The 15,957-nt window shown below is 49.6% G+C and overlaps 1 protein-coding gene across 2 annotated transcripts in view; it reads left to right on the plus strand.

Annotated features, from left to right (window-relative positions):
* Positions 1-3,650, plus strand: part of ATP6V1E2 (ATPase H+ transporting V1 subunit E2) — a 29,428-nt gene extending 25,778 nt beyond the window's left edge. For both annotated transcript variants that reach the window (XM_056114619.1, XM_056114627.1), the window contains exon 2: positions 2,785-3,650. In XM_056114619.1, the coding sequence (XP_055970594.1) occupies positions 2,876-3,556 (681 nt within the window). In that variant the 5' untranslated portion in view covers positions 2,785-2,875 and the 3' untranslated portion in view covers positions 3,557-3,650. The remainder of the gene's footprint in view (positions 1-2,784) is intronic.
* Positions 3,651-15,957: the final 12,307 nt, after the last annotated feature.

Genomic DNA, 15,957 nt, shown 5'->3' on the forward strand with positions numbered 1-15,957 from the left:
GATTTCTGCCAAAACCTGCTGGATTCCGAGATTTGTTCCTGAGTCTCTTGGGTCATGGCCATTGGGCAGCTTGAGGAGGAGGGCAGCATCAGGAGCCAGAAAGGCCGTTCGTGGGCAGCGACTCGGGGTCTCATTGGGTGGGGAGGAAAGGGCCGGCTCCACCCCCATCCCATGAGGCCCAAAATGTCTCGTCACTGGGGGCCCAAACTTGACTGTCCAATGACCTCTGGAGGATGGCGGCCACCGGGCCGCCAGGGGGAACAGGCCAAAGTAAGAAACCTATTCCCACCTGGGGTGGCCCAGTGCCAGTAACCTACTGCAGGGACTGGACACATTTCTGCCAAAAGCCGTTGGGTTTCAAGATTTGTTTCTGAGTCTCTAGGATCATGGCCGTTAAGCAGTTCGATCAGGAACCAGAGAGGCCATGCCTCCAATTATATAGCTGAGCCAGAGGTGGTTTGTGGGTGTGTCTCCCACATACCTAACTTTTGGCCATTTACTTTCTTGGTAAACTTTGCCCCAAATTTTTTGGGTCTGGCCAAAAGCACAGCAGCAATTTTGGGGTATCTGGAAGTCTGAAGGTGCCATCAGGCTTCTGATGCACTCGCCTCACAGGTACAGATTGACCTGCTGGCGGCACCATACCCCCTGTACTTTGGATTTTCATCAGTCTTTTCAAATTTCCTTCTCTGACCAGCAGGTTTCAAATGATCTATTTTTGAGTTCATGAATCCTGTTTTCTGAGCAATTTGCCACTGTAATAGCAATCAAGTTTACCACTGACTACCTCTAGTGTATTTTGTACTTTTGTGGTTGTGTTCTTTAGATGCAAATTGTCTGATTCACTTGATCACTTGACATCCCATTACTCACTGACTTGCTCTAACGGGCACCAGTAACGTCTCCATTTGTCCCTGTGAAATGCTAATGTAGCCCAATGGCGTCTGCGAGGAACACGGAGAGCCTCAAACCCATCATTCAGGGTCTTGAAGAAGAAATCTGACTATCTCGTAGGTGGGTGGCCATGCGATCTTTTGACGTCCCGTTTGGAATCCAGTTGGTAATGGTTCTAGTCCAGCAGTCGTCTCCAAATCTCATTACATGTCCAACCCATCTGATTTTTGATGCCTTGGCAAATGAGACAGCGTTCCTGATTCTTGACCATCAACGGAAGTTGGAACTCCGGATTCTTTCTCTCATTTGAGTGAAACGTGATACTCCAAGCATAGCTCTTTCAATTCCTCTTTGGGAGACCCGAAAAGCATTCTCATCCTGTTTTCATAGGATCAAGGTCTCTGAGGCATATGTTAATGCAGGAAGAACAGTGGAATCGAAGAGATGTGCCTGGAGCTGGAGGTTCTTCGTTGTCTTAGCTATTTCTTCGACGCTCTTGAAGGCGTTCCAAGTCGTTCTCTTCCTTCTTGCGCATCTCAGGTGCCAGGTCATTCGTCATGTTGACTTCTCGACCTAGGTACACATAACTGTTGCATTCGGAGATGTTCGTCCCGTTGAGAGCGGATGGAACGTCAGGAGCGAGGCTGTTTCTCATAAACATTGTCTTCATGCGATTCAGCTGTAGTCTGACCTTTCCACACTCACAGTCGAAGTTGGCCAGCATTTGTGCTGCTTGGCTGATGTTTGGTGTTATGAGAACGATGTCATTAGCAAAGCGGAGGTGGTATAGTTGCCGATCATCTATCTTCACTCTCATTCCTTCCCATTCCAGTTGCCTCATGATGTTCTCGAGGGTGGCACTGAAGAGTTTCAGTGAAATGGTATCACCTTGCTGAACCCCTCTCTTGATGTCAATGATCACCTCCCTGTAGAAAGGTGGACCCTGGTAGTGAATCCGCAATACAGCTCATGGAGGATCCTGATGTATTGAGTTTGAATGCCCTGTTTGGCTAGGCTTCGATGAATCAAAGGCCTTCAAATTGTCTGATTGGATCTCTTTAATATTTTCTATCTCATTGTTGCTAATCTTTGGTTCTTGGGGGGGGGGGGAGTGGGACGGTGTTTAGAGTTTACTCCTGCCTCTGTGCTCAGGAATCAGTCCTGACAGTGACTAGGGGACCATATGTGGGGTCGAGGATCAAACAGGTTAGCTGAGTTTAAGACAAATGCCTTAACTCCTGGACTGTCTCTGTCTCTGTTGTGGCCAATCTTCTCTTGTCATGTGTCAATTTCCCCAGTTTATTGATCATCCCAAGGAAAGGTTTTAGGATAGGGATTCCCCAACTGAAATTCTGGTCCTGTGGTCTGGAGGGCTGAGAGTGCTGTATTTCTGAAAGGTTTACAGACAATACAGGTTTCCACAGATTTCATTTCCAGTGAGAGACCACCCTTAACCCCTCCTACTAACTAGTGTCTTACAACATGTTACCATTCTCCTACCTGTATTTTGCCTCTTTATTTGTGAGGGATTTTGAAACCTCTGTCTTCAGCCAGCCTCCCAGGATTAAATCTTGTCTGACTGTAAATTTTCTATGACTCTTCCAAATCCTCTTCATCTGAAAATGTACTAAACTATCCATTTGTGCACAATTTGGCATTTTTATTCTCTCAGCTCATTATCTGTCTATTGAGTCATCAATAGCTATAAAACTTTGAGACTAGGTCTGTCCCAATTATCTCATTAGTTGATGACAGCAAAGTTGGCAGATGTAGTAAGCATGGAATGCCAGGAACTTAGGGCTGAATATGTGGGCCTCCATGAACAGTACTGGTCTCCATCATCCTTCTTTCTGGACTCTGACTCACTTTTTCTTTGTATATATTTCACAGCCAAAGAAGTGGAACTCCAGAAACTTCCCTATATAGAAAGAGCCAGAGGGTCTACCAGTTGTACCTTCACCTCCCCCTGTAAGAGCCCACGATGGCCCTCAATGATGTGGATGTGCAGAAACAGATCAAACACATGATGGCTTTCATTGAGCAGGAAGCCAATGAGAAGGTAGAAGAAATAGATGCCAAGGCTGAGGAAGAGTTCAACATTGAGAAAGGACGCTTTGTGCAGACCCAACGGCTGAAGATCATGGGGTACTATGAGAAGAAGGAGAAGCAGATAGAGCAGCAGAAGAAAATTCAGATGTCCACCATGAGGAACCAGGCAAGGCTGAAAGTCCTGAGAGCCCGAGATGACCTCATTTCTGAGTTGCTGAATAATGCAAAGCAAAGACTCAGCAAAATTGTGGAGCATGGAGAAGCCTACCAAGAGTTGCTAAACAAACTAGTGCTCCAGAGTCTGCTCCGGTTGCTGGAGCCTGTGGTAGTGGTGCGCTGCAGGCCACAGGACTTGCTCATGGTGAAGGCAGCAGTGCAAGCAGCAATTCCGGAGTACAGGATCATCTCCCAAAAACAGGTGCAAGTCCAGGTGGATGAAGAGACGCACCTGACACCAGATATGATTGGAGGTGTGGACATCTATAGCCACGATCAGAGAATCAAAGTTTCTAATACTCTAAAGAGTCGCCTGGCTCTCCTAGCCCAGCAAAAGATGCCAGATATACGAACGGCCTTGTTTGGAGCGAACCTCAACAGGAAGTTTTTTGTGTGACCTCCTGAAAAGTGAAGTTCCAGCTGAGAAGCATTAGGGCAGAGGAAACTAGTCATGGTTCCTCCACTTTGTTGTTCTGCTACTATTCTGTCCTCTTTCATAAAAATACCCTTTGAAGAGCTGAAGACATTATACTTTGCAATAAAGCCCAATTTGATGCTTAGAAATCTAGTTCCAGTTCATTCATACATCCCACAACTTCTGCTGTTCTGTGGCCGGGGTGGGGAGGGGGTGGAGATGTCCGTTCTTCTGTTCGGCCTCTTGGGGAACTGTGAATGGTATTCTTGGCCTGTGGGTCTGAGTGCTTTACATTTCCTTAATATGGATAAGAAGTGTGGTTTCTAGCTTCTGTTTCAGCTTCCTGTACTTATGTTAATGAGGCTTAGACATCTTTCTCCTGCGCACAGAGCCAACTTCCTGAGAACAAGACCAGTGCAGACCTACTGGGGCTCCATTCTTAGAAGAACCTGGCGGGTGGGGTGCAATGCTCTATGGCTGATGCCCTGGAATTCTGCGTTTTACCTTTAAATATGAGGTTACTAAGTGAAGTCCCATGGGGCATCGGAACTTGGACCAAGGACTCAAAGCCTGGGTTCATGTATGGTATCAACTCCCCAGACCTCTCGGCCACCCACCTCTCAGAACCCCTTACCCAGGGAATGCTGGTGACCGTGCCTGATCTAAGCTAGCAGGTATCTAACAGGTGATTTAGTACGAGTGAGTATCGATCTCTTGCCCTCAAGTGTGGAACACAGTTTGCTTTGAAGATCTCAAGGTTACTTGCTTGCTGTGTGTTGGAGCTGCTGAGACACTGGAAGGGAGATATCTGACACGACTTCCCTGACCTCACAGAAATCAGAGAAGGGAGGAGGATCAGACACACAAAGGAGGAGGATCAGCCACTGACAAACTTGCTGTGTCTGCACCTAGGCAAGATTCTCAGGAGTTTAGGAAGCTCTGTGCTTGCCTGGCGCAGTGTCTCCGTGCCTGCCGGATGGAGTTCAAACATCAACAGCTGTATGTTGGTCAACAGCTCAGTGCCTGGGGGAGTTGAGCTCATCTCCCCTGGCCAGCCAGAGGCATTTCCCAGGAGAAGCCAAGAACGACAGATTGTGTAATTCTGGTGATTCTCTATAGAGGCGTTGCACAATAGAGAAATGATAAAAATCAGGCAAATGCGTTAAATGCTCCTTTTATTGTTTAGTTAGACATCAAATGGCTGATAAACACCACCACAGGTCAAAAGACAGACTGAGAATGAAACGGCTTTATATTTTAGTCCCATTTTAGCTGAGCTGCTTTTAGAATGAAGATTCCACATTTCCATTTGCACCAGGCCCTATTCTGAGCTCCGGCTGCACTAGAGAGTCTATAACTGGGCACGATTTCTGTATTAAACTTAAAGACGTCCAGGCAGTGCCCAGGAGGCCTCAGGACCCCACTGGGGGTTTTCGGCCAATGGGACGATCAGTTCAGCTCAAGGGCCCAAGATTGCAGTGCTGCTCAGACTATGTGGTGAAAAAGATACTCAGGCTCAGGGGCATCTACAGCTGCACCTGAGATGCCCCAGGGACTATAAGGTCCTGAGAATCCAACCCCGGCCCAGACATATTAGGCATTGTCAACTGGTCCTAAATTGAAAGACTCTTTTTCTTTTTGGGTCACATCCAGCAATGCTCAGGGGTTACTCCTGGATCTGCACTCAGGAATTACTCCTGGAGGTGCTTGGGGGGCCATATGGGATGCCGGTGATTGAACTTGGGTTGGCCAAGTGCAAGGCAAATGCCCTACCTGCTGTACTATCGCTAAGGCCTGAAAGAACTTTTAAAAATTATTTATTTATTATTTTTCATTATTATTTTTTTTTTAAATTTTTATTAGTGAAACACCATGAGGTACTGCTGTAGACTTAGAAATTTTTGTGCTTGGGTTTCAGTTATACAATGATCGAGTACCCATCCCCCCACCAGTGCCCATTCTCCACCATCACCGATCCCAGTATCCCTCCCACCCCCCATCCCCCCCATCCCACCCTGCCTCTGTGGCAGAGCATTCCCTTTTGTTCTCTCTCTCCTTTTGGGTACTGTGGTTTGCAAAAGAGACATTGAGTGGCAATCGTTGGGTCTATAGTCTACTTTCAGCATGCTTCTCCCATCCTGGGAGGATCCTCCCAACACCCTTTATTTGGTGCTCCCCTCTCTGAAAGACTTTTTGAAGAAAAGAAACTCTAAACAACTCTGTTAAGGCCAAAGGTCGACTTGTGTGGTCAGGATTGTGAAAGGGCCAGATGGTTCTGGAAGCTCAAACACCCAGGAAGGGGCCAGGAAGGGAAACAGAGTCAGAACCTGGAGTTGTGCCTCTGTCAGGGCCTCAGCCAAGGGTCCACATTGAGACTCGCAAAGCCACTTGAAACATGTATCCAGCCGCTTCATTTCTTCCCCTAGGAAGAAGTGACTTGCTCCACTATCCTGTTTCAGTGGCAGAGTAGGTAAACCCACAACATTTAACTGGCAAAGATGACATGTCATAGCTCCAGAGACAAATGTGCATCCCTTCTGGACAATCCCACATTCCCGAGAGGGAACCCGTTTGTCCTGACTTAGATTACTAACTCTGGTCCGGTCGGTGCCTGGGGACAGGACTCAGGGAAAAGGGGGTCTTTGTTAGCCAGGCAGACTCCCAACGGGTGTCCTCTGTGGCCTCTTGAGAGTGGTGGATTCACACATTCAGCAACTGTCCTTGAACGCCAGCCATGAGCGGGGCCCTGTGCTAGGTGCTGGTCTGCACAGAACACGGTCTGTCTTCTGCACTCACTGGTCCCACACATCAGCAGAGGGGCACTGTGGGAACGAGACGCTGTGCAAGAGCCAGCCTGGTGCTGGATACACAGTTCTGTGAAAGCTGACACAGGGAGAGAAGGTCACGAGAGGCCGTCAGCGGTTGGAAAGGGAGCTGGGGAGCACTTTAGGAGGGGTTGGTGGGCGGGAGGAGAGCGTGCGTGCGGAGCCCTGTGAACAAGCTTGTGTCAGAAGTCTCGCTGGTTCTTCTGAGTGTGATGGGGCGTGAGGGGTGAGGGAAGGCGATACGGAGGCACCCAGAGACACGAACAGAGCCTGATTAAGTAAGAGTGCAAGCAGGAGAGCCAGACTTCTGAGAGATTATTCCAGTGTCTTGTACGCAGAAGACACGTTGGAGGGAGGAGGAGATGAGGCAGGAGTCTTGACTGGGGCCAAGTGACATGATAAGTAATTTACACGCTCTTCTTGTGCTTAGGGTCCAACGCATTGACACAGGCTGGGAGAGATACGAATCCGCAGTCTACTTCCTGTCCACTCCCATGCCCTCTCTCTCCACCGCCCCCGCAACCTCCTTTCATTTGTCCGGGGTGTCAGGCTTTTGTCACATCAGTTTCCACCATCTCTCGGCATTTCCTTATGAGTCCCCTGATCCACGGAGTCCCCGCTTCTCTCCTTGGCCCCTTTGCAGACTGGGCAAAGCATCCCCTTCTCAGCTGACCCAGCTCCTCTGGCTTCCACTCACAGGAGCTCACACACGTCCAGGTACTCCCCCCCCCCCCCCAATGTGTCCTGAGCCCCTGACCTCGCACAGCTCTGGTGCTCTGAACCAGCCTCAGTTCACTGTTGGGGCCCCTGACGTGAATCTATCTCCCAGATGCTGATAGTCAGGTAGGGCTAGGGAGACTGAAGCTTTTCACAGTGCCTGAAGGGAAAACATTCCAAGTCTCACTTGAACATATGTTTCCCCAAACATTTCTCTCTCCCAGAATTGTCAGATGCTATCTCTTTGTCCCTGAACTTCTCCTTCTCAGCCTCTTCCCCGCCCCCCGGCTTCTATCCTCCTCCCTCATAGCATCCCCCAAGAATGTCAGGCCCCCCTTCCCAGGACAGATGGTGCCTGAGCTTCCTGTCCTTGGTCTTAGCTGCTTTCCTGGCCCACCCTTGCAGACGGTGTCCATGATCAGGGACGTGGCCGTTACTCCTTGCCTTCCTTGCTGCCTTATGCCAGCGCACGAAGTGGCTGTGCAGCAGGAGCGAGCACTATGGTTGGAGCACTACACATCCCCAGCCTGACTCTGCTTGCTGGAGGGCAGTCTCTTCTCTCCATCAGTTGATGTGCAGGAAGGGACGAACATGTGAGTTGGCAGGGAGAGGAAAAGGAACCAGCAACACTCACTATGGACAAGAAAATCCTCTACACGCCAGGGTGATGTGGGGTGGAGAGGCTGCCACTCGACAAGGCCTGAACTTCAGGAAACTCTGTGGCTCCAATTTCTCTGGTGTGCGCGGGTGTATGTGTGTGTGTGTGTGCATGTGAGTATATGTGCATGTGTGTGTGCATGACTGTGAGTTGTGAGTGTACTTTTACGTATATGCATGCATGTGGGTGACTGTGTATATGACTGCTGTGAGTGTACGTGCATTCATGTATATGTATGTGTGTGGCTCTGTGTATGTGAGTGTAGTGAGTGTCTGTTCATGTATATGCATGCATGTGGATGACTATTTGTATGTGTGTGCACACGTGCATGTACACACGAGTATATGTGTATGTGTGCATACATGTGCATGACTGTGTGAGTGCATGTGCATGTGTGTACATATGTGCACATGACGGTGTACGCATGTGTGAGTATGTCTGTAGCAGGGCAATGCATCCCTCCTCTCACTGGGAAACGAAGGAAACCTTTCCGGTGCAAAGGTCGGTGCTGCAGAGGCGCTGGGAGCTTTCCTATGCGATGGGAGAAGGGAACCATCAGCCCCTGTTTCTGTTCTGCACCCAGCCCTGCTTTAGCCTTGTCAATTCTGCGGGAGATCTCTGGGGAGTTTTGTTTAGTGCCCTTGCAGCGGGCCCTTCCTCTGAGCTGACTCCCTGCACGTGTGCGGACTTCTGTGCCACAGGAGCTCCCAGAGGAACCAACTGCTGGAGCCAGACGGGGTGGGCGCCACCTTCCTGGCAGCTCTCTTCATTAGCACTTCCTCCCGAGGTGCCAGGGAAGCTGTTTCTGCTGCAGGCTGGGGCTGTGCTGCTGGAAGGTGCTTCTCCCTCCCTGCTCGCAGAGGCCTCCACGGGGAGTCCTGGTTTTTTGGGGGTGGGGTGGTATCAGTTGAGTGCAGATTTGCCTGCAGCCCTGGGTTGCCTGTGGAATCAGAAGGCCAGAGCAACACAACCGAAAATGTTATGGGGCGTCCACTGTGTGCCTGGGGTGTCGGGACCCCCAGACCCGGGGCAGTCCAGCTGCTCTGGGCTCCAGCCAAAGTCCACACGTTGGGAGTGAGCGTGGCCCTGGAGAGCGTGGGTGGCAGGGGAAGTGCTCCAGACCCCTCCCCATTCTGCCCTTCCCTCCATGCCTTCCCGCCACCCTCCTCATGCACTGCCTCCTCTCTGGAATCCTGCAGATTCTTCTGGAATGTCCCAGAAAGAGACAGTCCTTTCTCCCACTTCCACCCTGCTAAGGCCTTTCTCCAGCAGCGCCCCAGGCCTCCTCCGGCAGCTCCCAGCTCTCCCAGCAGCCCTTTCCTGCTTCCACAGGAGGCGGTTTTTCTGCTCTCTGCAGATGCAGCCAAGCTGGGAAAGACAGCCGGGTCACTCCCGGGCCAGCTCTCTGCTCTCTCCCACACACCCTTGGAAGGAGGGGTGGAGCACACGCTTCTCAGGGCAGCTGAGGCCCGCCAGGAGTCCTGACCGCTCCCAGACCCGAGTGCATTCACATTCTGGGGGATGTGGAACGTTTTGAGTTCAAAGGAATCAAACGTTCATTTAATTCTGAAGTTCAGAGGAAGTAAGGAAATGGTACAGGGTCTAAACACCTAAAACGAGACTTACAAAAAAAAAATGAGGACCAGATTGTTGTCATTTGCTTGATGAAAGACTTACTGCTCCAGAATTTGACCCCTAACACGACAAATATGTCTGCACATGCGTGGTCGCTCATGGTTCCACAGACATCCTTCTGTTCTCGCTCCCAAGGTGTTCTGACCCCAGAGCCATGGGGACGAGGGATGGGGTGGGGGAGGGGGGAACTTGCAGGTATAGATGGCGTGAGAGGTGGACTTCTCCTGGGAAAGGTTAGGCTCCTGAGGCAGGGCATTGGGGGAGACAGGGAGACAAGAGTGGGTCTGAAAAGTTGCCTGACACACAGCACCTCGCCCGTGGGCTCAGGGCACGCATCTGCTAACTCTCTGTGCCAGGAGGAGGGACTTGAGGGAAAATGGGGGTGGGGGGGTGAGGGGTGGATGTTCTGGGGCTCCAAGGGAGGAAGAGAGCAGAAGGCAGTGTCTGAAGAGTCTTCTCTCTCCTTGTTTAGGATTCAGTGTGCTGGGTTTTATTTTTCACTTCAGCTAAATTCCAGCCGGCACACCTCTTACTCATTCCTTCCTTCCATGAATATTTATTGAATGGTTGCCAGTTGTTGGTGCTCTGCCAGAGAAATGGACACTTCAGGCTCCAGCGTGTGTGTGTGTGTGTGTGTGAGAGAGAGAGAGAGAGAGAGAGAGAGAGAGAGAGAGAGAGAGAGAGAGAAGGGCTATAGAGGGATTGTCTTAACAGGTAGGTGATTGGTGATTGATGACTGATGGTGACTGATTGGTGACTGATGGATAAGTAAAGGATTATGGAAAAACTTTGCTATGAGCCCTGCAAACTAGAGCTCATGGTCCTAAAGGTAGAAATGAAAAGGAGGAGGAAATGGAGGTATATGGGGGGGGGGGTGCAGGCATACAGATTCTTGTGAATGGCTTTTTAGCAATGTGAAATTTGTCTGAGTATAATAAGAAGCCACTGAGGGAGAGCAAGCCTGGAAGAGCATGGCCGCCTTCATTTTGTGCCAACTTTTCTGTTAAGTTCCTATGATGCCACTTATTTGCACAGAATCAATCTCCCTGGCTGGGGAGATAGCTCAAATGGCTAGTATGCATGTTTTGGCTAGGCCTGGGCTTGATCCCTGACACTACAGGATCTCTTGAGCAGTGCCAGGAGTAGCTTCTGAGCATCACACTGGTATGCACCCCCCCCCCCCAAAAAAGGAGGAAAAATGAAATCTCCCCAGTTTCATAAAAACAATAAGCAGGGCCCAGTCATCAGCCAGTTCAGAGTAATGGACAGGCAGGGTTTTTCACCAGCACCATTTTCCCCCCATGGAACTGTAAAGAGCATTTAGGGTCAAGTGATATCCTTTCTTTACAGAAAATACCCATGAACTTCACCTTGGCTTTCAATAGCAGGCACGGCCAATGCACAGGTAAGTACCCCCTTTCCTCACCAATGGGGGGGTGGCAGTGATTCAGATGCATGGTTTCCCCAAATCACCAATTTTTCTTCCTCCTTCTTGGGGACGCTCCTACCAATCAGAAATGGTGCATCTGTGTGTAGTTTCTGCTTATAGCTCTAGGTGCTGTGACCAGCTCTAGAAAGCCCTCTAGTTTTCTCTAAGTGCTTTACAGCATGTCCATCTTTGTGGGCTTGTGGGCTATGCAAATTTGGATTCTTTCTGGATCCTCCTTCTTTCTAAAACTTTCCTATCACTGGGTGTCATAACCTGGGCATATCCCCAGACTCTCAACCCTGGGGTTAGTTTCATGTGCTCAGGAGGTTGGGGTCATTGTCCTGGAGAGACAGCTGCCTCCTTATGACTTCCAGAGGTGTCCCTTCTGACCCCAAGGGGGTGGAACCGGGAAGATGGCACTCACTTTGGTGTATTTGGTTTTTTTTTTTAATTTATTTATTTATTTTTATTAGTGAAGCACCATGAGGTACAGTTGTAGATTTACAAATCTTTGTGCCTGAGTTTCGGTCATACAATGATCAAATACCCATCCCTCCACCAGTGCCCATTTCCCCCCACCCCCCCTCCCACCCTGCCTCTGTGGCAGGGCATTCCCCTTTGTTCTCTCTCTCCTTTTGGGTGTTGTGGTCTGCAAAAGAGGCATTGAGTGGCAATCATGTTCAGTCCATAGTCTACTTTCAACATGCATTTCCCCTCCTGGGAGGATCCTCCAAACACCTTTCATTTGGTGTTCCCTTCTCTATCTGAACTGCCCTTTCCCCTAGAATATCCGTCTGGCCTCTAAGTTATGGAGTAATCCTCCTGGTGTTGATCTCAGCTATTCTTAGGTATTGATCTCATATTTTGTTGCTTTATATCCCCCAGATGAATGCAATTTTTCTATGTCTATCCCTCTCTTTCTGACTCATTTCGCTTAGCATGATACTTTCCATATTGTACCACTTGTATGTAAATTTCATGACTTCATCTTTTCTAAGAGCTACGTAGTACTCCATTGTGTAGATGTACTTTGGTGTATTTGAAGGAATGAATGAAGCCTGGCTCAGCGGCAGCTTGCTTTGAGGGTGGGGCTAACTCAGCCTTCTCTGGCTTCTGGCTGACCCCAGCAAGTCACATTTGCATCTGTGAGGAACCCAGTGACCAAATTCCCCGGGGAGTTTTAAGCCAGAGTTCCCTTCCGTGGGTTTTCCCCAGCACCAGACTCAGACAGCCTCTGACCTCTCTCCCAAGGTGGCCTCCTGGTTACAGGCCCCTTCGGCGACTTTCCTGTGGTGTCTCTTCTGCTCTAGTGCAGGGGGCCATGAGCTGCGTCCCCAGGCAAGCCTGTCCCTGGGAGCCTGTGTGGGGGACAACGGTGGCTGTGTGTGTCCAGAGGGGCTGTGCCGGGCGGAGGCTTCTGGAGGGAGGTGGACCTTAGGCGTCTGTGCTCTGAAAACAAAGCGCATGATTGGGACGCGCTTCCTGCCTCTTGGATCCCACCCTTTGGAGAGGAGCCACTCAGGCCTCTCAGCGTCAGGGGCTTAATAATAGCAGTTTGTGCTCTGCAGGCCCCGCCTGGCAGCCCTGTACAAAGAGGAATCAGTGTGCTTGACAGGCCGAGCCCGGGGGGAGAGCGCAGGGTTAACTTGAGTTCTGTTCATTTGCTACTTTCAATAGAAGATGCTATTCCTTAGCTTTCCTATTGACAAAATGGGAGAACAAACTTCTGTTTCACTGGAGTAACTCCTTTTGGGGGCTGGGTGGGGCACCCCGCCAGTGCCCAGGAGTTACTTTCAGCTCTGTGCATGGGGTTATCCCCGGCAGTGCTCAGGGGACCAGGTGGTGCCAGGGACTGGACCAGGATCAGCCACAGGCAAGGCAAACGTCTTAACCTCTGTATTATTTCCTTGGGATGATTTAACAACGAAATGGGATAAGACAGAAAGTCAAGAGCACAGAGACTTCTGGGCTAGGGGCGAGGCGCAAGTGTTAGAGAAAATGTGGTGGGCCCTGGCCTCAACCCGCTGTACCAGCAGCGGCAGCCCTTGATCAGATTGACCCTAGTGGACGCTGCGCACAGCTGTCAGTGCACTCCCAGCTTCAAAAAATAGTTCGTATGTGTTCCATTCTAATGTTGGCACTGAACTTTAACTCAGCTCAAATATTATTATCCGTTAGAAAGCACGATAGAAGTTCAAAATTTTAATTATATATAATTTTACCATCCTGGTAATGGCTGTCATTTTCTCTGCCTGAAAATTTCAGTGATAGACTCAAATTATTAAGCTCTAGGTGGCGACCATTTTGTATATAATCATTTCACCTGCAGTTTGTAATCTTCATTTTTAATGTCTATAAATTATTGTGCCTAATAGGTTCCTAAAAGTCATATAACTACTCAAACAGTAATTGATATTTAAGCTACTTTTTAGCTTTCATGATAACAAATAACTCCTCTTAACCTGAGTGCTCTTAACTGTCTTCTGCAAAATGACTGATGAGGGCTCAGCCTGCAGCACAGCATGGGTGCCCCTAGTCCAGATGGCATGTTCATACACACATGTGCCCCTACGTACAATACACACATAAAAACCAGGACACGTGCCCTTGTTTTCACCATGACATTTCTCAATGGCATAAACACTTTGTTTTGTTTTGTTTGTTGGCTATAACTGGTGGGGTACAGGGCTCACCCCTGGCTCTACCCAGGGATCCCTCCATGTGGCTAGATGGACCACATGGGAATCATGAGATCGAACCTAGGTCAGGTCACATGCCAGGTGAATGTTATCCCCCTGTACTGGGCCCAGGTCCTGGAAATTTTCCTTATATATTTTTTTGATCTTTAAATTGTTCTACAATGTGTGTGGTGACTTAACAAGGAGATAAGAAATGGGTCTACTAAAACACCATGGGCTGATTATAATTTATTACAATGAGTTTATTATACAATTTATTATAATAAAAACTTGAAAGCAGGTCAAATGTTAATTATTGACAAGTTGGTTGTGTTAACCTTAAGAAAGTACTTTGTCTAGGCACAGTTTTCAGAAGGGCAAGAGTGTCTCTCTCCTAAGGATGTAAGACTCAGTCCACAGGACTCGAGATGGTTCAGTGAGGGGGGTCCATTGAATACTGTGTTGGGAGTGGCCCCTGAGCAGCTCAGATATGGTCCAAATAGAAACCAAACAACCCAAACCCCAAAACAAAGTCAACAAAAAGAATCAATTCACACATAAAGTACTTAGCAGGACATCTGCCGCATAGTAGGTGCTCAACAAACACTTCCTGTTGTCACTCCTCACGCTTCTTCCATGCCATTAAAAATCCTTGGAAATCACCATTTAAATATGTCCAAAATGAAATATTTTAAAACTCAAATGTATTCACCTTCATCCTATGTTCTGTTAACTTCCATTATCTGTTGGTGGATTTTGTCTCTGCTTGAATGATTGCTGTAGGCAAGCATCCTAAAACTGGCACTAATGGGTTAAAGAATAGGACTTTTTTTTAAATCCTCTTCAAACACATGCTGAATTGCTTTGGCAGAAAATATTTTAAAGCTGGTTTAAGCATGACTTTCAAACTGCAGCTGCAAAAAGCAGTCTTGGACTTTCTCCCTTCCTATCTTCACCCGTGCCAGGAGCCAAACACTTCAGGGTCCTAGACTTTTGAGACAGTCCCTAGGTGCAAAAGGGGCCAGCCCCTTTCGCCTTCCGACTTTCAAGGGGGAGAGGGGAAGGGAGAGAGAAGGATTTGAATGTCACAGGCTCCTACAGTCTTAGTAATTGTCCCACAGTTGACAGATGCAGCGCCTGTCACGTGATCCTAGCATGACCTCATAGCTCTTGGATTCTCCTCCTTTTCCTCTGTCCTCCTCCTCCTCCTCCTCCTCCTCCTCCTCCTCCTCCTCCTCCTCCTCCTCCTCCTCCTCTTCCTCCTCCTCCTCTTCTTTTTCCTCCTCCTCCTCCTCCTCCTCCTCCTCCTCCTCCTCCTCCTCCTCCTCCTCCTCCTCTTCCTCCTTCTCCTCCTCCTCTTCCCCTTCCTCCTCTCTCCTCTAGCACCCCGAGCTGCAGCATCCAGGGAATTTTCATCCTCCTAAGTTGGCAAGTGACTTAAAGGAGTATACTTCCTGGGCAAAGCAAGAGGCAGCCGGCAGCCTGGCTGCTTCTGTGCTCCTAGCAGAGAGAGCTGAACTGCAGGAGGATCTGCAAACAGCTGCTGGCTGCAGACAGGGGCCCAGTTCTGTCGATGTGTGTGTGGGGGGAGGGGGGCGGGGGGGGGGGGAGGAGAGGTGAGGGGGGGAGGTAGGGGAAGGGGCGGGCAGGCGCTGCACAGATTGCATCTTGCTTCCTTCTTGTCACTCACATCTTATGCTGCTTAGGGAAGAGACTCTGGAAGACACAGACAAGGAACCCTAACTGGGGCTTGCCGCTAGCCCAAGGAAGTGTGCTCCTTGGGTGTAACTGCAGGTAATTGCAGGGAGCCGTGGGTACAGCCGGCCCTGGAAGTTGCCCTAGAAGCTCATTGAGGTAAGAGAAGGAAAGGAATGCAGGGTGGACACAGTCGGAAAAGAGCACCCACTGACCTCATAGGGCCTCTGGGGTGGAGAGAACGGGGTTCAGGTTGGGCAAATAACACAGCGCTTACCTTGCATGCACCTGAGCCTGGTCTTATCCCTGGCACCCTACATGGTCCCCAGAGCCCCACCAGAAGTGATCCCTAAGCACAGAGTCAGGAGTAAGTCCTGAGCACTGTTGGGTGCAGACCCACCTCCTCTCACCCAGCCCCTTAGTCCCTGCCCAGAGGATGCTTAAAATTAAAAAAGCACCGAAGGCTGAGAGCCTATAGGATGGAGGGCAGACCATGGCCAGTTTCCCACATGTCCAGCATGTTGAGACCCCTGTGACCTTCTTGGTAGGGACCCACAGACTCTGCAAGACCTCGGCGGCCCGTCCTAGCTGTTGCTTTTGGACCCATGTAGGCCCACTCACCCTGCAGCCCAGAGCCAGCCCCCAGGACCCAGTGTTCCAGCTGGGTTTCCTGCTGACTCCCTAAAGAATTCTGAAAAGCTGTGTACCCTCCTATGCAGTTTTTAGAAATAAACATTCAACATTTT

Source organism: Sorex fumeus, unplaced genomic scaffold, assembly GCF_029834395.1.
Source record: "Sorex fumeus unplaced genomic scaffold, SorFum_2.1 ptg000003l, whole genome shotgun sequence".
NCBI classification, from domain to species: Eukaryota; Metazoa; Chordata; class Mammalia; order Eulipotyphla; family Soricidae; genus Sorex; species Sorex fumeus.